Genomic DNA, 22616 nt, shown 5'->3' on the forward strand with positions numbered 1-22616 from the left:
GCCAAAGTCAAATCCTACTTGTGGAAACCTTTATTGTCAATTATAATGGGTCCTGAATATATCAAAAGTCCAGTCCTTACTGCCCAGCACTCAAGGAAGAAAAATCTAATGTTACTGCATGAGGGTTGAAGTAGGTGCCAAAGGAAAAGCAGTTCCCGCCACCTCCAAGGAGCAGGAGTTGTTGCTCTTCAGAAAGGAGTATGCTGGTGTGGTTGTGTAACATTAATGGCCATGGCACACATGTTGTGTCAATCTGATACTCAGAGCTCAATCCTGTAGTCAAATTGATAACAGTCACCCCAGGAACTGAGGGGGAATGAATCCAGACCCCTCCAACCAGCAGAAGATTCCCATTAAGCACATGAGCTGTGTGGGAGTACCTTGGAGTAATGGGAGGCTGGATGTCTACTGATTCCCAAAGGAATCCACAAGTGATTGGTTTCAGGAAAAGTACAGAGCTCAATGGCTCCTCAGAAGCACCTAGACCTCCAGCAATAAGGGCTCCCCCTTGCCAGCTGCAGGCACTGTGAGAATGCCGACCTGCAGGTGTCTCCCCCTCCACTGGGATCCTGACCCAAGTCATTGTCACCACATGTAGAAAATGCCAGTCACTTAGTACATGTTCCACCACACTTCGACCCCCATACACAAACAAATATTTCTGATTCTTATAGGACACTTCTGTTGTTGAATGTCGCCAACATGACAAAGTAGAATCTTCTTCCGGGCCAGCCTTTGTTACTGTTACATTTAGATCCTCAGTACTATTATCCTCACTTTTAAAAAAATGAAGTTGGAGAATTCCCAAGGCTGGAGTTACTGGGGACAGTCTCCCTCCCAAAACCAGAACTTGAGTATCTGAAAGTTTTGTCATGGTGTGATAAAGGCGTCCATCCCAGTGAGTTCCAGTTCCCCAACTGCATATTTGTTTGCCTTTCCATTCGAAGTCACAGTATTTTGAGAGCAAGTGAAACTTGCTGATTCGGCAATGCCGCCCCTCCTGCTCTCCAAATCCACCTGCACTGAGAATAATGCCTGGGCTCAAAAGGACAGAGGCATGGCCATATCTTTTAAAGTCTGGACCCTGGCTGTCACTAGTGACTACACTGGCGGACAGGGTCCCTGAAGGGGAAGCAGGGTCTACCCGAGGAAACACCTTTGAGGATGGAAACACCAAAGTTTGGGAGAGAGTGTCTCCCTTAGAAGCGGCCAGAATGAAATAGTGGGCACACTTCAGATGCCACTCCTCAAACTCGTCAAAGGGTTCAAGATTTTCCATGCGCCAGCGTTCTTCTGAGGGTACAAAGCAGCGATAGAATTCATTCATGTCCATGGCACTGCAGGCAGTCCAGCCAGCCTGAAGGAAGCGGTGCTGCTGGGACTCCACATCGGGAAAACGGTCCAGGCCATGCAGAGGAGAATTTAGCTGCTGAAAATGCTGCTGCATGAACTGACCAAAGGCGTCATGTGGCCTCATCTGCTCGTAGACCACGAAGAGAGCATCAGGAAAACGCTGGGCTGCCCAGGATATGAGGGCCGCGGCATCATCCGGCTCCAGGTAGGTCAGCACAGCCTCAGCCAGAAGCAAAGTGGGTGCTGCCGCATCAAGGCCTGCGGCAGCCAGGGCCTGGTCCAATCGCTCGACCTGCCTCAGGTCCAAGCCAAGGATGCGGTAGTCCAAGCTCTCAAAGCACAACGCAGACGCTGGGTCCCCGCTCTGGATAGGCCCGGTCACCGCACACAATTCCGGCGTTGCTCGAATCTTCTCCGCTTTGCGCCGCGCCACGTCAGGAAAATCTACCTCCCAGACAGCAGCCCAGGACAGGCGGCCTTCAGTTTTAAGGCGAAAATAAAGCGAGTCTGAGCCGGCACCCAGCGACAGGATCTGGGTGCGAAGTCCACCAGAGATAGCGCCCGTCCGTTCCAGGAAGACCTGCACGCAGTGCTTTACTGCGCGTGCGCGGACGTAGTAGCCGCGGTGGATGAGCGGCGCGCGGCGCCCGGTTCCCGGAACTAGCAACGCAGCAAAGGTGTCTTGTACGTACCCGTACGCTGCCAGGGAACTTTTGCTGAGGGCGCTGCTATCGTTGGTGTGCTGCACTGCTCCAGCTCGACGCCCGCGACTCCTCGGGCCCATGGCCAGAAGACACAGAAGAGCCGCTGTCCCTCAAGGCGGTGAGGGGCTCTTCAGTTCTAGTTACGCACCTCGCGGACTTTTATTCGTAAAAACCACCCCTCCGCCGTGACTCCCTTTCCGGTGATTAGTATGCGTCACTTCCGGGAGGAGCGAGCCTCCCTAATCTGAATTGAGGGTGTAATTTATACTAAAATTTGTGGTTAACTATTTGATTCTCTGGGACTGCATTTTCGCAGGAAGACTGCTCGCTACGGCTTATTGTGGACAGGTTAACTGTGTCAGGGAAGCACGTGTTGTCAGTTTTCAACAAGCTTTTCCGTATGAAAGAAAAATTTTATCTAAGTTCTCATAATTGAATGAACTGTTGACAAATTTTTAAGAGGTGAGTCTGTGGGGGCTGACAGCCAGGACTTGGAGGGAAAGATCTATACCACCGACGTTGGTGGGCAAGTAGATGGGGTAGTTCCTCGGATACTAACTACTAGTGCTAATTTAATGCTTTAATTCAGGGGTGGCCAACCTTTTGGTGTCTCTGGCCCACACATTAAATACAAAGGCACTAATGAAAACTGATGAGCAAAAAAGGAGATTTAAGTAAATTCACAATTTTGTGTTGTGCCGCATTCATAGCCATCCTGGGCCAAGGGTTGGACACCCCTGCAATTGTTACCAAAGAGATCCCATTTGAGTCTGGAAACAAGTCTGTGAGGCCAGGTGCAAAATGAACAAACCTTTACAGAGGTTGTGATTCACCCAATACGTTTTTCCCCACAGATATGTACTATTTCCTGTATTCCTGGCTCTGTGCTAGGCTGACAGTAAGTAAACTACTCAGCCCATTTCTCTGCTATAAAATGACATCCCCCTCCCCTTTCAAAGTTCTGTGATTCTAGGGTAGTGAGGGAATCGTGGAAGAGAGATGATGATTCCCTCATATGGTTTGAATCTTTTGGGGGGGTTAAAATAACTGTCAAATTTCTGAATTGGGTGTTTGGGTGTCATCACCAGTAGAGAACTGCCTCCAGAGATGTTAAGGAAACTTATAATTTATTAATTAGGATTTGGAAACTGAGGGCTGAGATGGATAACTACAGCTGTGGCTACCTAGAAGCAGTAGAGCATAATGGTTAAAAGTATGAGTTTTGAAGTCCAGCCAGTTTGAATTTGAATACTGGAACTCAAAAGTTTGAGTCAGGGTAAAGTTTTGTTAGTTGAAAAGTTTCATTTAGGTTTAATGTTTAAGACCTATTAATAATCTTAGGGAGAGCAACTTCCATTAAGCAGTAAGGGCCAAAGCTGTGTTACAGTGAATGGGAGATAGGTAAATGGAGGCAGCCATTCTAAATTACACTTTCAAAGACCTTAGTTCAGAAGAAAAGGAGAGAAAGGGCAAGTAGTTAAAAGCATTGTGGAGTGAAAGAAAGTTTGGGTTATTTTTCTTTTAGGTGGAAGCAAATACTAACTATACTTGCATGTTAGTCCCCTGAGCAAAATAAGCCAGTGGAGAGAGAGGTTGGAGGAACAGAAAAATGAGATTTACTAGTGGAGTAATGAATTAGGATATATGGGAATGAATGGGGTTCTGGGCCCAAATTAGTCTGGGAGACAAGAGAATGAATCCTTTTTCTGTCTCCTGAGGGAAGAAGGGGTACAGATAAAGATAAGTGTAAGTGTGGGGGAGAGGAGAGAGAAATAGAGGGAATTCATGCCTGATGACTCCTGTTGTCTCTAAAGCTGGTGTCTGGGTTGTCACTTCAATGTGAAGCACTTGGGTGTAGGGGAAACCTTGAAGAGTTTGGAATTGCCTTTGAAGGGAATGGGAGAAGGACTCCCCTGAGCATGCTGAGCTGAGGGATCCTCATCTCTAAAATGAGGGGACTAAGTCTGCTTTGTGAGTTGCCTCAAGTTGACTGAGGACCAAAGAGGAGAAAAAAAGAGTTGTAGGATTTTGAAAAAAATATATAGCACTATAGAAATGATATTTTAATGATGTGAGTAAAATGTGTATGATATATGTATACGTTAGAAATATTTTCTGGTAAAGAGCAGAAGTCAAGAAAAGTGATTCAAAAAGAAAGAAGAGAGCAAAATTTATGATTTGGTTATCTTATGATGGTTTTCTGCTTATTTTTTAAATCTGTTTGTTCTTATGTAAAATGGGAGTAATACTTACCTTAGGGGTTGTTGTGAAGATTCAGAGAGACACTTAGCATAGTGCTTGTTTCATAGAAGTGTTTAATAAATACTAACAAATAATGTTTATTATTCTGAACCCCCTTTACCTACTGTCATGAAAAAAGTACTCTTGACACAGGAGACTTGGCTCTCATCCTTCTCCTACTTGATAAACTATTAGTACAAATGTAGAAAGATCTTATCTCAGTGTGTTGCTTATCAGTTCCTCAACTCTCACCACAGCTTCTTCTGGCCCACTCGAAATCCAGCCTAGGAAAGTTGGATTTGCCAAGGAGTGGTACTATAGTATCTTTGGCAAGGATCAGTGAAACAGCAATTATTTTAAAATGTGCAAAGACTGTGCTTGTTTTGGTGGCTTTCAAATTTCCATAGGTTAACATTGTAGCCAATGCTGGAAGAGGGTTTGAATCTGGCCCAAATTAAGGTCAGGATCCTAGAGTAAGATGTTACCAGCCTCTTAAGAGATCTTTAAAAAAAAAAATTTATTGCCCTGGCTGGTGTAGCTCAGTGGATTGAGCTTGGGCTGCAAACCAAAGCATCACAGGTTTGATTCCCAGTCAGGGCACATGCCTGGGTTGCAGGCCACGGCCCCCAGCAACTGCACATTAATGTTTCTCTCTCCCTCCCTTCCCTCTCTAAAAATAAGTAAATAAAATCTTTAAAAATTTATTAATTTTTGAGAGAGAAAGGAAGGAGAAGGGAGAGAGAAACATCGATTTGTTGTTCCACTTATTTGTGCATTCATTGGTGTATTCTTATGTGTCCTGACTGGGAATCAAGAACTCACAACCTTGTTGATAATCAGGACAATGCTCTAACCAACTGAGCTACCTTGCCAGGGCCTTAACTGGCTTTTTTAGGCTATCGTTCTATTGTCTAACCATAAAAGTTCTTTCCTCTTACAATTCATAATAATAAAGCTGTTTTGCAAGATTTTAAAGATTTTATAGACAATTACAATAAATGATTAATTTGTTAAATTATTAAAATTTAATTAAATTAAGTAAATTATCTAAATTTATTATTAAAATTTTTAATTTATTAAAACTATTTCAAAAGTAATCAGGTATTATATGCTTGTTGTTAAACCTTAAAATTGCACAAAACTATATGACATAAAGTAAAAATTCTCTCCCAACCTTTGCCATTTCCAACCCACATTCTAGTGGTAACAGTTTTCTATGTGCCCTTTCATAGGTGTTTTAGGACTAAAGATATAAATACATAAGACAGTGCATTTGTATGTATACATACATGCATGCTTTACTTATGTCATCTTTATGAATCATATATTTTGCAACTTACTTTTTGGAAGTAACATTATATTGTAGAAGTCTTTTCATATAGTCATTTGGGTGGATACATATAATTAATTTAGCCAGTACCCCACTAATGGGCATTTAGGTTGTTTCCAATTTTTTGCTATTATAAATAATACTACAAGAAATGTATTTGTACATGTCCTATAAAAGATAAATTCTTAACAGTAGAATTACTGGGTCAATAAATATGTGGGTTTGTGTATGTTGATAAATGTAGCCAAATTGCTTTCTAAAAAGACCATACCAAGTTCTGTTCATACCAAAACTTTTACTCAGATCTTCACCATTGTAGGTATTACTCTTCTGAGGTTCAGAATTTTTCTGGATAATTTTACAAGTTAAGTCTTTCATGAACTTTAAAAATCAATTTCTAAGTAATAATTTTGAGAGTATTTTGATTAACACTTACTTTGTAATTCAGTTTGACTTATGTAAGATAAAGTATGTTTTTGCATTTTAATGACATGTTTTATGTACTTCAGTAGAGATTAAATGTATTGATTAAACATTCCATATTTTTCATTCATTACTATTTACTAAGCACTTACAATGTGGTATTCCATTGAAATGCCACTTTTAACTTATACTGAGTTGGCCTTTCTGTGGATATCTCATGGTTCTGTCTAGTCCTTACAAACTATTTTCTTTATTGCCTATTTTAACATCTTGGTGAATTATTTAATCCCTCTCAGTGTAAATTTATTGCTTTATAATGTAATAAATGTAATATTTATTCTGTAAGGTTATCAGTGAGATTAAAGATTATTAAAAGTGCTTGTCACATATTCCATAGGCTCTGAATTGAAACTGCTATTATTATCAACATCATCATTAATATATGACAACCCAGAGAGTCAAGGTGACCACTTTGAAAAATCACTAAATTTCATTTGAAATTTTATCTTAATGTATAAGCCATCTTTTGAGGCAAAGGAAAAATTAGGATGTATTTATCATCTGTAATGTGCTAGGCACTGTGTTAGGTATTACACATGGTCCTTGTCCTCAGAAAGCTTATAGTCTGGTGAAGGAGAAAGACAAGTAAATCAGTGATTGAGAGACAATATGATAAAGCATTGAGTGAAAGGTAGTCACTGGATTATATGGGAGCATACAAGAGGGGAATTTAAATTACTGTACCAATCATCACAGCTACCGTGCATTTTTATCAATTTTTTACAAATAAGGAAACTGAAGCTGTGAGGTTAAGTGACAAAGGCCACATGGCTACTAACTGCAAGAATAGTAAAAGGACTAACAGGTCCACTGAAGCCAATGCTGCTGCTCTTCCTTTATATATTTTAAATAATTAAAAATGTAAACTTTTTTATAGGCCTTAGTTTTAGAAATAGTTTTCTAGAAAATGCTAATTAATGAGGACTACACCCAACATTTCAGATTGTAATCCACCTCTTATGTTTTATTTCTAGTTCAAATTATTAGCTAATTTAAATTAGCTTTGGAGGAGCTTTTGTCTTTTAAGGAATAAATTAGCAAAATCCTGTTTCTTTGCTTTTATGTCAACATCTGAAAATGTTCACATTTGTTTGAACAGGTGAAGCTGAGCCCAGAGCAACATTTACAGCTAATCTTATAAAAATATGTGGAAATAAAGCAATCTGAAGGAAATTCAAGACCAAAAAATTTGCTGGCTGAAATATATTGTATTGTTCATACCAATAATAAGAGTGTTTGGAGAAAGACCTTTTTATTCTGCTAAATCATGTTGGAGGCAGAAGACCAGCAGCAATGGAAGAGAACCTTTTACTCAGAATTACCTAAAGTGGTGAGAATTCAACCACAAAATTCTAGAGTGGTTGCCAGTTATAATGTCCTCTGTGTTGTTTCTTTTCATAAAAGAAAAGTAAATTTTATAGGTATACTTTGTAAACTTTAAAAGTTATGTAGCTAAATGTAATAGGCAACCTGCCTACTACAGACTGTAAACATCAAGTACCTGGTATAATACTATGAATCTAGTAGAATCTTGATATGTTGCACTGATTGTATTCTTTTGTTTTTAGGAACTTCATGCCCACTTGAATGGATCCATCAGTTCTAATACAATGAAGAAATTAATAGCTAAGAAACCAGGTCTTAAAATTCATGATCAGATGACTATGATTGATAAGGGAAAGAAAAGAACTTTAGAAGAGTGAGTTTGGGCAGATTCTGGACACACTTTTTTTCTCTATCATTGTAAATAGTATGTAAGAATTCAGATTTTAGTAATTAAAAGAATAGGGTATCCATCTAGTATGGAGAGTATAACTTGACATCATTTTTTCCAGTTGTCAAGCTGTTGACAATATTTTTAATGATTTATATTGTTTGTAAAGTTATACTGTATTGAAATATTCTTTAGACTTGAAAGTACAGGATTACTGATTTTTTCTTTATTTGTTCCTACCAGCAGAGGGTGGGGAGGGGGCTGATGTGGTAGAGAAAGGAAATTAGTATTTCCCACTTAAAAATATCAGTAATGTAGCCCTGGCTGGCGTAGCTCAGTGGATTGAGCGTAGGCTGCGAACCAAAGTGTCACAGGTTCGATTCCCAGTCAGGGCACATGCCTGGGTTGCAGGCCACAGCCCCCAGCAACCTCACATTGATGTTTCTCTCTCTCTCTCTTTCTCCCTCCCTTCCCTCTCTAAAAAAAAAAATAAATAAAATCTTTAAAATATATATATCAGTAATGTTTTATTTTTAGCCATTTATCTTTCCAGATCAATGTAATTTTCAAGAAGTTGTTCTGTAGTTCTTTTAAATAAATATATAATTACTACTAGCCTAAAATCTATTATAAATTTAATTACTTAATGAGTTCATCCTGAGCTTTTGATGACTAGAGTATTTTAAAGCTTTTCATTAATGTTATAGATGTTTCCAGATGTTTCAGATTATTCATCAGCTTACTACTAGCCCTGAAGATATTTTAATGGTAAGGAACAAAGCAATTTTTAAACAAGTTAAAAATTATTAAGTAATTTATGCTTTTCTCTTGTTGCATCAAGTCTGATAAAAATGTTTTCTACTTTTTTATGGCAACTCTTTTCAAAACTAATGTAAGACATTTGCATAAGAGCTAGTATCAAAACGCTATGTTCTTCATTTTAAAAGATATGAGGATAGAACTGGATGAGTATCTTCTGTTAGATGGAGGATAGTATGGAGGAGAAAATCTGGTCCTATTTTCCATAATAGTTAACCACAGATAGAAATGACTTTGATAAGGTTTTATCCCTATTGCTTGGAAGATTTTTCGCTGCCTAGGTGGATGTTATAGAGAGTGAGGAAGTTCAAGAAGTTCCTAGAAATTGAATTACTACTCTCTAGGGAAATAGTTCCTTTCTCTGAGAATGAAGGACTAAAAGACACCACTGTGTTCTCATATCTGAAGTTCCATGAGCCTACAGTCTCCATGGTATGGAAGATTGGCTTCTGTATCATTGATCTGACTTGGATGGCATTTTAAAATGTCCTCTTTATAAGTGAAGAAAAACAAAATCCTGAGAGTGTTCTTAATCATTAGAAAAATGCAAAGTAAGAAGTATAACTTGTTTTTCTAAAGAACTAACTTTCGACTGGTCAAGACAGAATTTTCCTCCTTGGCCAAGACTGAGCCTCACAATAAACAGTAAATCACCTTTTGGAGGAGAGTTGAGTCTAAAAGTTTAGTTCAGCAAAAGTTGACTGAGTGCCCATAGTATTCCAGTGCAAGAGGCTGGGGGATATAAAGATAGACTGATGGTCCCTGCACCTGAGTTTTTAGGCAGAGCTGAATTTGAGATACACAGATGTGGACCCCAAGGAAGTATTCTTGGACATGGGGTAAGGATCATTTCACAGGCCTCACTGTGGCCTAGGTAAATCGTCCATTGCTCTCATTCCATACTTGCCAGCAACCTTCTGTTACTCATTTGGTGTCACAGGTATCTTACCACCAAGATGAGGGGTGCCCAGAATAGTAGATATGATCACTGCAGTTACTGAGAAGAACAGCCACTTCATACCCTCCTTGTCAGTGCACATGTTAACAAATAGGCTTCTGCATTAGTCTCCTGCCAGCTGGGGTAGAATGATTTGGGGTCTCTGAAGCAATGACGAGATGCAAATTCCTCAACCTGCAGAAATGAGTCCCACAATCTGATGGTGGCAAAAGCAGCAGTGTAGAGTTCCTAGAGAAGCACTGCCGTTTGGTCTAGTATGTGGAAGGTGCAGGCTTATGTTCGGTGGTGGAGGAAGCAGTGGTATCTCTTGGTGCAGTGTTGTGTTGTTGTAAGGTGTGTGGTCTCTGAGGGTGATTCTCTACGTCTCCTGGTGAATCCGAGCCACCCATCATATTTATATTATTATAAATTCCTTTTTGCTTTTAATTAAAAAAAAAGATGAGACTCAGACCTTGGGTTGCAGCGAATCCACTAAGGTAGTACCACCCCATTAGGCACTGTGTGCACAACCAGCCAACCCCTTGTTCACTTACCTGCCAATGGGCATGAAGTCAAAGCCAGTTAAGGTTTGGAGTCCAACTGTAAGGACTAAATAGGGCATGTTGTCACAGTATCCCCAACCTGGTATTTTTTCTTTTAGATTTGATATTTTTTTAGGATTGATGTCAGAGAAGGAAAACATACCTTCAGCCTTTACATATAATTTACCCTGGTCATTACTAATTTTTGGATTGTTGAGATTTGTGCTAAACTACGTACAGTTTGACTTAAATTTATTACCTATTTTCTTTGCCTACGAGGAATTTTCCTAAGTACCTCTAAGGAAAATTTAACCCTGCCTAAAGAATTTGTTGAAAAATACAACTTATTTCTAAATAACTTGAGTAAGAACTTTAAGTCATGACTCTGAATGGTACATCAATAATGCCTAATATTAGGTGTTCATTTCCATATGTGCCTATGTAGTACTACACACTCATAGATGGTTTTAACTGGTTATAGTTTTGCCTCATTTCTGTTTTATCAATTTGTTATGAACACTAGGAAATAGAAAAATGGTTAAAAGGAGGGAAAAAACAAAAAGTGCAAATGATATGCAGATTTGAATTTAATGTAGAAATGATAGGGGGTGATGGAAGATACTGGAAATTTTGCATTTATGTTGTGATTTCTACCAGGAGTGTAACAAAGCAAATAATCTTAATTACAACTTGCAAGTCAAATTTAATGAATGAAATAAAGCTGTAGCATTTGGCATTTTCATTGGCACCCTTATACCTATATTATCAGTATTATGTGCATTGTTTTTATTTTTCAGGTCACAAAAGATGTCATTAAAGAATTTGCAGATGATGGCGTCAAGTACCTGGAACTAAGGAGCACGCCTAGAGTAGAAAATACTACAGGTAGAATATAATTTCTTCTCAGCCAATATATTCTTCTCTGTGTGCTCTGTCATTCATGTGTTGACAAGTTGAGAATACGAAGCACTTACTTTTACTCTATTGTAAAAATAGAATCAACTTTCCAAATCTTAAGATGTACACTTATGATGTACATTATTAATGAGCGAGTTATTCTGCCCTGACTGGTGTGGCTCAGTTGGGCATCGTCCTACAAAGGAAAAGGCTGTTGGTTTGATTCCTGGTCAGGGCACATGCCTGGGTTGCAGGTTCAATTCCCAGTTGGGATGTGTGCAAGAGGCAACTAATTTATGTTTCTTTCACATAGATGTTTCTCTCCCTCTTTCTCCCTCCCTTCCCCTCTCTCTAAAAATAAATAACATCTTTAAAAAGTATTTTTTAAAAATGAATAAGTTATTCTTTAAAACATTAAGTCAGGTATTATTTGTTTAAGGAAAATAAAAAGGCTTGCAAAATTTTCATTTGTTTTTGTTTGTTTTTTTTCACTATGAGAAAAGGACATTTATTCCTTATAGTTGCATTGTCTTAAACATAGGCTAACTCTTGCTCTCTGTATCAAGAGCACTTGCGAGACAATGCCACTGAGTAGATGTAGAATCATGTTTTATGACAGTCACTAAAATGAGGTTATTCAGTCACTTCTCAAGGACAAATAGTATCTTAGGCCAGAAGCAAACCATGATGTGGTGGAACCTGTCTGGATGGAGATAAGCAGATCTGGATGTGGTCTGGAGAAATTTCCTGGGACCCTCTTTCCATAAGGGTAGCATCAAGAGATATTATGTAGGATCTTCAGGTCCCTATTAGCACTTTGTGACCTGAAGAGATCCTGCCTGTCATCTTGCACCCTGACATATGTAGCCTGGTAACCATTCAGGGGGTACAATTTTTGCAACTTCATATAATAAAGTCAGTGTTTTACAACTGGGACAAGCAGAAGATTCTTTTTTATTTTTTAAAGATTTTCATTTATTCATTTCCAGAGGGAGGGGGAGGGAGAAAGAAAGAGGGAGAGAAACATCAATGTGTGGCAACCTCCCTCGAGCCCCCTACTGGGGACCTGTCCTGAAACCCAGGCATGTGCCCTGACCAGGAATGGAACCTGCAACCCTTTGGTTCATAGGTCAGCACTCAATCCAGTAAGCCACACCAGCCAGCGCAGCAGCAGATTTTTATCTCACATTTTTAAACTTCAGAATCAGTTCCAAGTTATGATGGTGAGCGTAGTGAAAGAGAAGGATGGAAAAAACCTGCCAATTATTAGAGCTCATTTGCTCTTTAAATAGAGATTCAAAAGGGAGGTGTTAACCTAAGTATGTAACAATAGGGGAACTGTTAAAGAGGTTAGTGGAATATTAGGCAACCATTAAAAATAGTTGCAGAAACACTCTAATGATATGGAGATATGCTCAGAAGATAGTGTTAAATGACTGGACAAAATACATGTATACCTAGTAGCATCCCACCTAGTAAAAAAATATGTATACATACACACATATATACCCAAAGAGAGTGGTTATCTTTGAGTGGTAGGATTATGTGTTATTTTAATTTTTCTTCTTTATAATTTCCTGAGCTTTACTAGAGACTTCCCACCAAAAGTAAGCATATGAGAGTATTTAGAGGAGGTTGTTCTGGAGAGTGCTCTTTCAGAGTCCCCCAGAAGAGAATTTAAGCACCCAAAATTTAAGAATGTCTCTAGTGGCCTAGATGAGAAATACTGAACCTGAGCAGAATTGAGGAGAAAGGAACTCAAGATTTTTTTCTGGGCCAGCAGGAAAACATTCTGCTAGTAGAGAAATATACTTTTTGTTTTTTTTGTTTTTTTAAGAACAGGCTTTAGAATAGCACTTGTTGTTTTGTTAGAACATTTAAAAATTTTCACAACAATTTGTGACAGTAATTTTATGTCTGTTGAATCTAAGAATAATTTTTATATGGGCTTGTATTTTGTATGTATTTTAAAAATTTTATGTAGTACTTCATTTTTTTCCAAACTTATTAAAGTTCAATTAGTATTTACTAAAATATATCAGTAAGGGCCATGATTTAATTTATCTTTTATTATGCTTTTGTCTCAACACAAAGTGAAAATGTAATTGTTCACATAGGGATGCTACTAATGTTGAAGGATGAAATAGTTGATGATTACAGTGGGAAGGGTTCACAGGAACAAACTTAAAGGACACATGGTCATAAACTAAGGGGAGGGTGGTAATGGGAGGGAAGTGGGGAGGGTAGGAGGGGGGACTGGATTGGGAGTAAAAAGGAGAAAACTGTATTTGAACAATGATTAAAAAAAGAAATAGTTGATGATCTCTTTACATGTTTTCTTTGTGTCCTTTTCAGGAATGACTAAAAAAACTTATGTGGAATCTGTACTTGAGGGTATAAAACAGTCTAAACAAGACGTAGACATTGATGTTAGGTAAGAAGCATTGTACTTTAGTGGTCACCATTTAAAAATCCAGAATGTGTGAAAATTTTATTACTTCGACTATGGGTATAATGGACTTTTATAAATCAACCAACTGATTTTTATCTTATAATACATAAAAACAGAGTCAAGAACCCTGTTCTTTAATGTTGAGAGTGCAGTTCTGAATTTATTCACATGGCAATAAAATTCTGAGTACTGCTGCCATAGTGAGCTATGATGGCTTTCCATTGCTCTTCAGCTAAAATCTAGACTTCTTACTGCAGCCTCCAAGGTCCCACATGATCTGACTGCCTCTCTTCAACAGCCTCATCTGGACCACTTGTCACTTGTTATGCACTGGTGTCTCTGTTCCCCAGATAGTCTGAGACTATCCCACCTCAGCACCTTTGTATTTCCTGTAATGTGCCTAGAACACACTTTCACCAGCCGTATCCTTGGATGGCTAGCATCTTCTCATTATTCAGGTCTCAATTCAATTGTCACTTCCTCAAGAGGGCCTTCCATTACCACTTTATCTAAAATGCCCTCCCCAGATCCTCTAGTCACCCACTTATTTCCTTTATGGAATTCTTTTTAACCAGATCAGAAACTATCTTGTTTTATTTGTGTATATATGCTCACCCACTAGGGTGTAAATTCAGTGAGGCCACAAACCTTGTCTTTTGATTCACCACTACACATCCAGTACTTAAAATAGAACTGGCAGGTCTCAATAGGTCCTCCAAGGAAGAATGCTAGCTGTAGCATTTCTGTCTATTAAATCTCTAAGAATTAATCTTAATTAGACTAATACCCCAATTTAAAAAACCACCCAAAAGACAAAAATTGAGAAAATAAGACATACAAATGGCTATTATAATCAGATAATTTAAAAAAGAAATATTATAGTAGCATTTCAACACCCTCCCCAACAAAAGAGGGTAATAACCAGTGTTTGTGAACTTATACTGTTGGTGATTATATATAATAAATAAAACCTCTCCAAAGAGCAATATGTATTAAGATCTATGAAAATATTTTTCCCCTCTGACCCAGTAATTATCTTCTAAACATATATCCTAAGGAAATAGATTGATTTCTGTGTAAGAGTCTTCATTGTAGTGTTATTTATAACAAAAGGTAGAAAGGATCCTAAAATGTCCAGCAATCAGAACACAATTACATTGTTATGTTCATATGATTTACATTGTTTTGTAACATTATTTAATGGCAGGAAAAATTGCTAAGTTAAAAAAAAAAAACATGGAATTGATATATAGTTGATCCAAATTCTGTAAATAAATAAATGGTGGAGAAATTTCTTTATTTTGTAAGTAAATAGATAATCTAATGAGTGCTGGAGGAAAATTATACAATATTAACAGGAGTTCTCTGAGTATTAGATTCCTTGTAGAATCCCAGCCAATATATGTATCAGCTATTGGATACATGTTAGAATATTACCAGTTTTGTCATCCTTATAAAATAATGGATCTAAGCCCCCTGATAAAAGAACACAATACCACCTATGAAATACTCTTGTCAAAAAATTTGATCTGATTAAGCCTCTAGATTAGATTCAATTTCCAGTTTATAGGAAATACAAGAGACAGGAGAACATGCTAGTAACACAGAGATTCAATCAGCAAAACCTAGACTGTGGGAAACTTTCTAGGAAAAATGACCTGGTTTCTTCAACAAATAAATTTAAGAAAAGGTGTGGGAAAGGTGGGTAAAGGGAATGGCTGTAGATTAAAAGACACTTGAAATGCATCGACTAACAGAACTGAATGAACTGTTAAATAATTGAACAAAAAATCATCAGACAGTTAGAAATTTGAACACTTAATTAGATATTTGGTGCTATTTAGGAATTTACATCTCATTCTTTCTAGCAAAGTAAGATATGTCAGTTAGGCTATGTATTTCCTATAGTAAGATGTATGTGTCATTGCTCTCTGGCCATACTCAAGAGCTGTATTTTTTATCATATTCATTTTCAACTGTTTCTTATATTAAAGATATTTGATATCAGTTGACAGAAGAGGTGGCCCTTCAGTAGCTAAGGAGACTGTTAAACTTGCTGAAGAATTCTTCCTTTCTACTGAAGATACAGTTCTTGGCCTTGACCTCAGTGGAGACCCTACAGTAAGTTATTCTTCCTGAATACATTTTATTTCTAAAAGGTCGGGTTAGTTTGTGGGATAAGGATTGACTTGAAGCGTCCTGCATTCTCCAGAGATCCAGTAGACTCTCGGATGACCAGAATGTCTACAGCAACTGTTCTCAACCAGGGTTATATGAGATTTAAGCCCCATAAAAAGGAAAAAAAAGATTTACATGACAATATTATGTTCTCCATTCTTTTAAAGATGGTATACAAGGTAGTTCTATTCTACATAGAAGTTAATTCATTATATAAAATGAATGTCTAAAGCTAGAGCTTATCTCGTAGAGTCCCCAGTTGAGAAAGGCTGGCCTAGAGTTTCTTGAATGTCAGATTCAAGGCAGGTATCTCACCTGTGGCACTATTGGCATTTTGGGCCAAATAATTCTGTTATGGGGACTATCCTGTGCATTGTAGGGTCTTTAGGAGCATTTCTGGCCTCTATCCACTAGATGCCAGTAGCACCTCCCAGTTGTGACACCTAATGTTTCTAGACATTGTCAGATGTCCTGGGGGGTGGGGAATTCTGTTTGTTAGTGCTAGGTAACCTTCCAGAAATAAAATTTGGTGACTGCTGTATTTAGCTTGGCTAATTGGCCTCAAGATCACTGTTACTTAAGATTCTTGAAGACAGGGACTGTATCTTTGCCAGCTTTGCATTCCCCACAGTGTCTAGCACATTGTAGATGCTTTATAAACAATATATACGAATGAATCATTGTGCCATTTTTTTCTGCCATTATTTTATTTGTTTCCTGGGACAGATTACTCAGGTTTTCAGTTTGCCCAAAGTTCTCATGCATCCTCATTTGATCTTTTATCTTTAAGGCAGGACAAGCAAAAGATTTCTTGGAACCTCTTTTAGAAGCAAAAAAAGCAGGTCTGAAGCTGGCATTGCATCTTTCAGAGGTAAATAATATTGTAAAATGAGGCAGGAGAGGGTAGATTATATAGAAAATAAGAGTCATCTTTAAATGGCTAAAAATATACCTGGCTTGGAAAAACATTTTTAGAAGGGGAAAATAGAATTTTTTTAACATAAATTATAATGATAAAGGCATGGCTTGCCTTGGTCCCTTGTGTTACTGTTTTTGTTTTTGTGGCTCCTGGGAGGATGGCTGTTGACTTCTGGTACAGCTATGTCTTGAAAAACAACCTAATGACATCTTGCTAGAGAAAATGCATGAATTTTCATCATCGATCTTGTCATTGGCAAGCTGACATTGAAAGAAGCACCAGTTCATCTCACTTATTCTCATAGGGGAAGGGACCTCAATGTATCTATCACATATACTAGCAAGAAAAGAAGTAGCTCATTATCATTTTATAAGGCTCAACAGGAAAGGCTCATCAGTCCCCAGGTCCTTGGCAGCATGAACAAGTGACATATAATGTACAGGTAATGGTTGGAGAACAGTCACTTTCTTAAGCACATCCCTGTGAGGCAACCAAGGGACTCTACTGCACTTTCCCCCATTTTACAGATGGTTTACCTTCTTCCTATTTTTTTCTTTAGACATACAAAAAACTGTACATAATATATACAATTAGATGAGTTTGGATTTGTTTCATAAATGCAGGAAATAGTACTTAGTCTACTTACCTCATAGGGTTATCTTGAGTATTAGATGGGGTAATATATGATGGCTGAATAGCATGATTTAAAGATTAAGGAGAAAATTGGAACTTCTTGTCATTGCTGGTGGTTTTCATGCCTACAAGCAAAGAATTGGTAATCTAGTGGCAGAACTTAAAATCTAGGTTCCATGTTTTCACTCTGGTCAAAAAGATCTTTGACTCAAGCTGATACCTGATTGAAAAAACTGGTCATATAATGAAACAGCCAACATGTGTCACTGTAACCAGTTATCTCTGGTCTGTGCACAGCATCAAAGCTCTTTACCTTAGTGAATGTTGCTTTTCTTGTTTAATCCTTGGTATTAAAACATTTCATTTCAGTATGTTACTGTAATTTGCCTCTTAGACTATTAGGAGATAAACAGCTCAGCTAGACATTTTCATGGTGGTTGTGATATGTATGTAGCTAGCCTCGTCAAAATAAAACATGAGTATACTGTGTGTGGAGTCTGGGCTGTGGAGTCAGATGGAGCCATATTTCACCATTCTGTCATTCACTAGCTCTATGACCTTGGACAACTTTTGTTTAAGATATTTTATATTTTTAACTACAACAACTATGTATCTGAAGAAAATACAAGTGTAGAGAACTATAATGTAGAAGGAAAAAAAATTAAAACATAAAAGGTCCCCTTCTCATTTCAGTTGTGCTTCCGAGTCAATCTTGTTAACAGTTTTGTGTTTATATTTTTCCAGACCTTTTTCTCATATATATGAACACACATACACAACACAAAATATATATACATATGGAGTTACGGGATTTGGGTTTTGAAAATTACTTTTTCTGAGCTATAATTTATTCATGTTACTACTTTGTAAGATTCTTGAGGTTTAAAGGAAAATTTATGTCAAAAGGCACAAAGTAGGTCCTTAATAACTGTTTATTATTATTATTGGCTATAGTTATTATTATTGAAATGAATCTAGAATATTGGGAAAGGAATGGGAAGATAAAATGCAAAGAGAGCTGGGAAGGTTTAAGTAGTTCAGCTTTCCAGAATGTCTGCATTACCTTCTTAGGGACGAACAATCTGGCTATAGAAAAAAGCACTTTTAAGAACCACTGAAACCCCTGGCTGGTGTGGCTCAGTTGGTCTGAGAATTGTCCTGTAAACTGAAAGGTCATGGGTTCGATTCCCCATCAGGGCACATACCTAGGTTGTGGGTTCAGTTCCCAGTTGGTGAACATATGAGGCAACCAATCGATGTTTCTCTCACATTGCTGTTTCTCTCCCTCTCTCTTTTTCCCTCTCTCCCAAACCAGTAAGCATGTCCTAGGTGTTGCATGAACAAATAAAGGTATTATTTTTTTAAAAAAAAAGAACCACTGAAAGAGGTTATTGATGCTCGCTCTCTCTTTTTTTGAGATTCCAAACCCCCAAAAGAAACACAAGTACTCCTGGATTTGCTTCCTGACAGAATTGGGCATGGAACATTTCTCAACAACTCTGAGGGCGGATCCCTGGATCTGGTGGACTTTGTAAGGCAACACCAGATACCTCTGGGTAAGGCTTAGGGCTTCAGGTCCTCCAGATAATCCTCTGTCCTTTCCACCGCCAGCCCCTAGATTGCAACCTGTATGTAGAGTTTTGTTCTAAATATATAAACATCATTTAGAAAATAAAAGATGCATGGTGTATATGCTTTCTGAGCATTCCTTTGGGTAACCAGAAGTTTTAGCTCCGATTAGACTATAAGCTCCATGAAAGCAGGGCCCTTATCTGTCTTGTTCACTGTTGGATCCCCCAGTTCCTGGAACTTAGTCTTATACTGAACTAATAAGGGGCATCTAGTATTTTGAAATGACTTTAACCAAATTCATGTGTTATAAAAATGTAACATTTATTTAAAAATTAAGAATTACGGAAAATTCAAAGTATATTTTTATATGTCCATTGACAACTACACACTTGTCTCCTGGAGTTGTTTTTGTCTAACAGCATATATTTATGAAGTGTCTGCTCTGTTCCAGTCAGTCTTCAAATTGCTGGGAATAGAGCAGTAAACAAAACAGACAAGCTTTCTCTCTCAAGGAACCTATTCTAGCATGGGTAAGAGTCAGTAAACAAATATATTAGAAAATATCATTGTTAAGTTCTTTGAACAAAATTAAACAGGTTGATACAATGATGAGATAACCACTTTTGGTTGGATGGTTGAGGAAGGCCTTTCTGGAGAGGGAAAGAAGCAATTGACTGAATGATAATTGAATTTACAAATTTACCAATTTGCAAGAACACTTATGTGGGTATGCTTTTTTTTAACCTTTTTATTGAATTTTTTTGGGTAACACTGGTTAATAAAATTGTCTAGGTTTCAGGAGTACAATCCTATAATACATCATCTATATCTGTTATATTATGTTCACCACCCCAAGTGAAGTCACCTTCCATCACCATTAAACTATTTAAAGAATTTTCAGTAATTCATAAAGGGTGAGGCTTTTTTTCTCTTTGTTGAGGAAATTTTTAAATCAACAAAACTAGAGAAAACAGAAACCATGGTGATAGAGATCTTACATGGTGATAGAGAGGTGTGATGGCTCACCTCTGCTCCCAGCGGAGTGAGGGGGCAGGTTGGGTTTGCCATTCCTCGGACTGAGTGGCCCTGTGTTAAGGCTGCCTTATCCAAGGGAGCAAATGCTGTCCATCAGGTTGGCGAAGTATTTTACTCTGCCTAGGGAGACTGGGACAGTGTTTCAAGGCAGGAATTTGCTAATGGAAGTCATTCTTAAGATGGACTTGCAGCAGGCAGTGATTGATGGTTGTCTGAGTGAAGGTTAGGGGTTTTCCTTGAAGCCATGGAAAAGGTCAATTTCCCCTACTGGCTTTTTATAATACTGTAACCCTCAAGCAGTGCTGCCTTTATCTTACCTTTATTTTAGTCTCCACTTTAAGACCAGGTAGAAGTGTAGCAACTCTCACAATCAATCCCCTGGCTTCTTCGTGTGACTGTCTTTTACACTCCTCTTTTTTCTCCATTTTGTAGAAGAAAGAGGGAAGCACATGACTATGAAGGGGATATTAATTCCCTGCCTGGCACAGTTGCTACCATAAGTTGCACATTTCCTGCACAACCACACTCATTGAATTATAAATTTTCACACATAAGAAAAGGTCAATTTTGTAAAATAATGAACTATTACCATAGTTTGGAAAGATTTCTTATGTATCTGCTTGATGAATGAGTCTACTAACCTGCTTTTAATAAAAGGCTTTTTCTCCCTTTTCATCTAGAATTCTGCTTGACCTCAAACATCAAAAGTCAGACAGTTCCATCTTACGACCAGCATCATTTTGGATTCTGGTACAGCATTGCCCATCCTTCTGTGATCTGTGTAAGGTGTTTTGTGTGAAGTATTTTGTTCTTTTTTAGTCCCTGAGTTGCATTAATTCAGACATTCAATACCTAGCTTTCTGCTTTGCATACCTGAGGGTAATAAGGCCCAAATAGAGTGAGAGGGGACTGGGGCATATGAAGCTGTAAAGAGCCAGGGTGACTCTGGTTTGGCTTTATTAAAAGCCAAACATTAAAAGGAAAATAGTGATGCCTGGCACCCATCCCTTGAGATTCTGCTATATATGATCTGGGGAGCATCCAGATGTATTTTAAAAGCTCCCTAGGTGATTTTAATACACAGCCATGATTAGAGCACTGCTTCAGAGAGAGACAGTGTGTGTGTGTTTTAAAGGTAAACAAACGTATTTAGTTTTAGAGACATGGATATATTTATAGGCCCCTGTTTAGACTCTTAAAAGAAGCATAGTGAATAGGAAAATACGTGGACTCTAAACAAAAGTTGTTTTTTTGTTTTTTGTTTTATTTTAATCATTGTTCATATACAGTTTTCTCCTTTTTACTCCCAATCCAGTCAAAAGTTGTTTTTTTAAAAAATCATTTCCTGGTTCATTTTGAAATTTTATTATATTGGCAGACCGATGATAAGGGTGTTTTTGCAACACACCTTTCCCAAGAGTACCAGCTGGCAGCTGAAAAATTTAATTTGACCCCGTCGCAGGTATGGAATCTGTCTTATGAATCCATCAACTACATCTTTGCTTCTGAGAGTACCAGGTCTGAACTGAAGAGCAAGTGGAATCACCTGAAGCCTAAAGTGTTACATTTTTAAGCTGTAATGAAGTTAATTACTTTTTAGTATGTGTTGCAACCAAGATCTTCTTGCCATATTCCTCTTAGTAAACTATTCACCCCTCCCTTTGAAGAATAGTAGCCAATCAGCATGGGCTCCGTCACCAGTACCGGTGCTCAGTAAATATGTTTTAAGTTGACTAACAGTCTCCAAGGTCTTACGTAGCTTATCTATATGCTGCTTACTAGAAGGGACATGAATGTTGCTGCTAACTAAATTCCCCATTCCACCATTGATTTTTACTTGCCCTTCTGCATTAGTGATCATAAAACTTGAGGAAATTCAAAGTAGTTTTTCATTAGGAAAAGTTTTGGAATTACTAGTTTAAATAAGATGAGGAAAGGGGGAAAACAGATTGCCTGTAAAACCTTCAGGCTTTCCAGCTTCTGACAACAGTTCTGTATTTTGTTGTGCTTACTGTAATCAGACTCTCTTAAGTATTCTCCAAAATTGTTGACTCAAGGCTAAACTGCATGCCATGGGCTTTTGTGAGTATCCAGTAGTCAGTGTTCATCTACTTTAGGAAACTTGAGTGACAGATACAGCTAGCTGCTGAGATCTGGCTTTCTCCTTCTTATGATTAATTCTTCTGGAATCAATTTTCCAGTTTTTAAAATGTTTCTACCTTATCTTTTCTATTCTCTTACTTTGACCGTATGGAGCTATGCTGGCCAGATGCTTCTTGAGCTCTAGGGTACTTTAGGCCTCTATTTCCAGCCTTGATTATTTTTTGTCGCCCCTTCCCTTGACCTCACTCTACCCCCACTCCCTATTTCCAGCCTTTAATCTGACTTCCAGTAGTTCCAAAGTTTTGTTTCTGAAAAAGCCCATGAGGGATGTAGAAGGAATTTAAACTAACTAAACTATCTCCATATAACATCTGTTATTTTAAGCACCATGATGTCAGAGAATGCTCAGTAACACTGTACATCAAAACTTTGAGATATGTATTTCACTTCATAGCTATTTGAGTATATATGAATAAAATTTTCATTTTATATTCTGATCCATCTTTATGTTCATATCTCATCTTCCCTACATGCTGCATAAAAACAGTTCTGTACAGAGTTCATAACATTCAGATTACAGTAAAAGGAAAATGACAGCAACATAGAAACTATTATGTTAAGTTCTATGGGTTTGGCCATAGAGCAGAAGCAGTAAAAGGAAGAAGGATGGCAAGGGGAAAATAAACAAAAAAGTAACAGCAGTA

General features: G+C 37.9%; 2 protein-coding genes across 2 annotated transcripts; one reads left to right on the forward strand and one right to left on the reverse strand.

The window, feature by feature from the left end:
- Nucleotides 1-12: 12 nt before the first annotated feature.
- Nucleotides 13-2242, reverse strand: LCMT2 (leucine carboxyl methyltransferase 2). Its single transcript, XM_028507907.2, has one exon. The coding sequence runs from the start codon at nt 2135-2137 to the stop codon at nt 77-79; it is 2061 nt and encodes a 686-aa protein (XP_028363708.1). The 5' UTR covers nt 2138-2242; the 3' UTR covers nt 13-76.
- ADAL (adenosine deaminase like) lies at nt 2110-22409 on the forward strand. Its single transcript, XM_028507869.2, has 12 exons — nt 2110-2519; nt 7211-7441; nt 7680-7810; nt 8533-8593; nt 10921-11008; nt 13376-13454; nt 15467-15593; nt 16441-16533; nt 16914-16920; nt 18639-18758; nt 20490-20590; nt 21188-22409. Exons 2-12 carry the CDS (start codon nt 7379-7381, stop codon nt 21380-21382), a joined length of 1065 nt encoding a protein of 354 aa, XP_028363670.1. The 5' UTR covers nt 2110-2519; nt 7211-7378; the 3' UTR covers nt 21383-22409.
- The last annotated feature ends 207 nt before the right edge of the window (nt 22410-22616 follow it).

This window comes from Phyllostomus discolor, chromosome 1, assembly GCF_004126475.2.
Source record: "Phyllostomus discolor isolate MPI-MPIP mPhyDis1 chromosome 1, mPhyDis1.pri.v3, whole genome shotgun sequence".
Lineage (NCBI taxonomy): Eukaryota > Metazoa > Chordata > Mammalia > Chiroptera > Phyllostomidae > Phyllostomus > Phyllostomus discolor.

Bases quoted from the DNA above. Each gene is read 5' to 3' on its own strand.
- LCMT2 (XM_028507907.2), bottom strand. From the start codon at position 2,137: ATGGGCCCGAGGAGTCGCGGGCGTCGAGCTGGAGCAGTGCAGCACACC.
- ADAL (XM_028507869.2), top strand. From the start codon at position 7,379: ATGTTGGAGGCAGAAGACCAGCAGCAATGGAAGAGAACCTTTTACTCA. The intron at 11,009-13,375 runs GTAGAATATAAT...TGTCCTTTTCAG, and splicing joins TAGAGTAGAAAATACTACAG to GAATGACTAAAAAAACTTAT. The intron at 18,759-20,489 runs GTAAGGCTTAGG...CTTTTCATCTAG, and splicing joins GCAACACCAGATACCTCTGG to AATTCTGCTTGACCTCAAAC.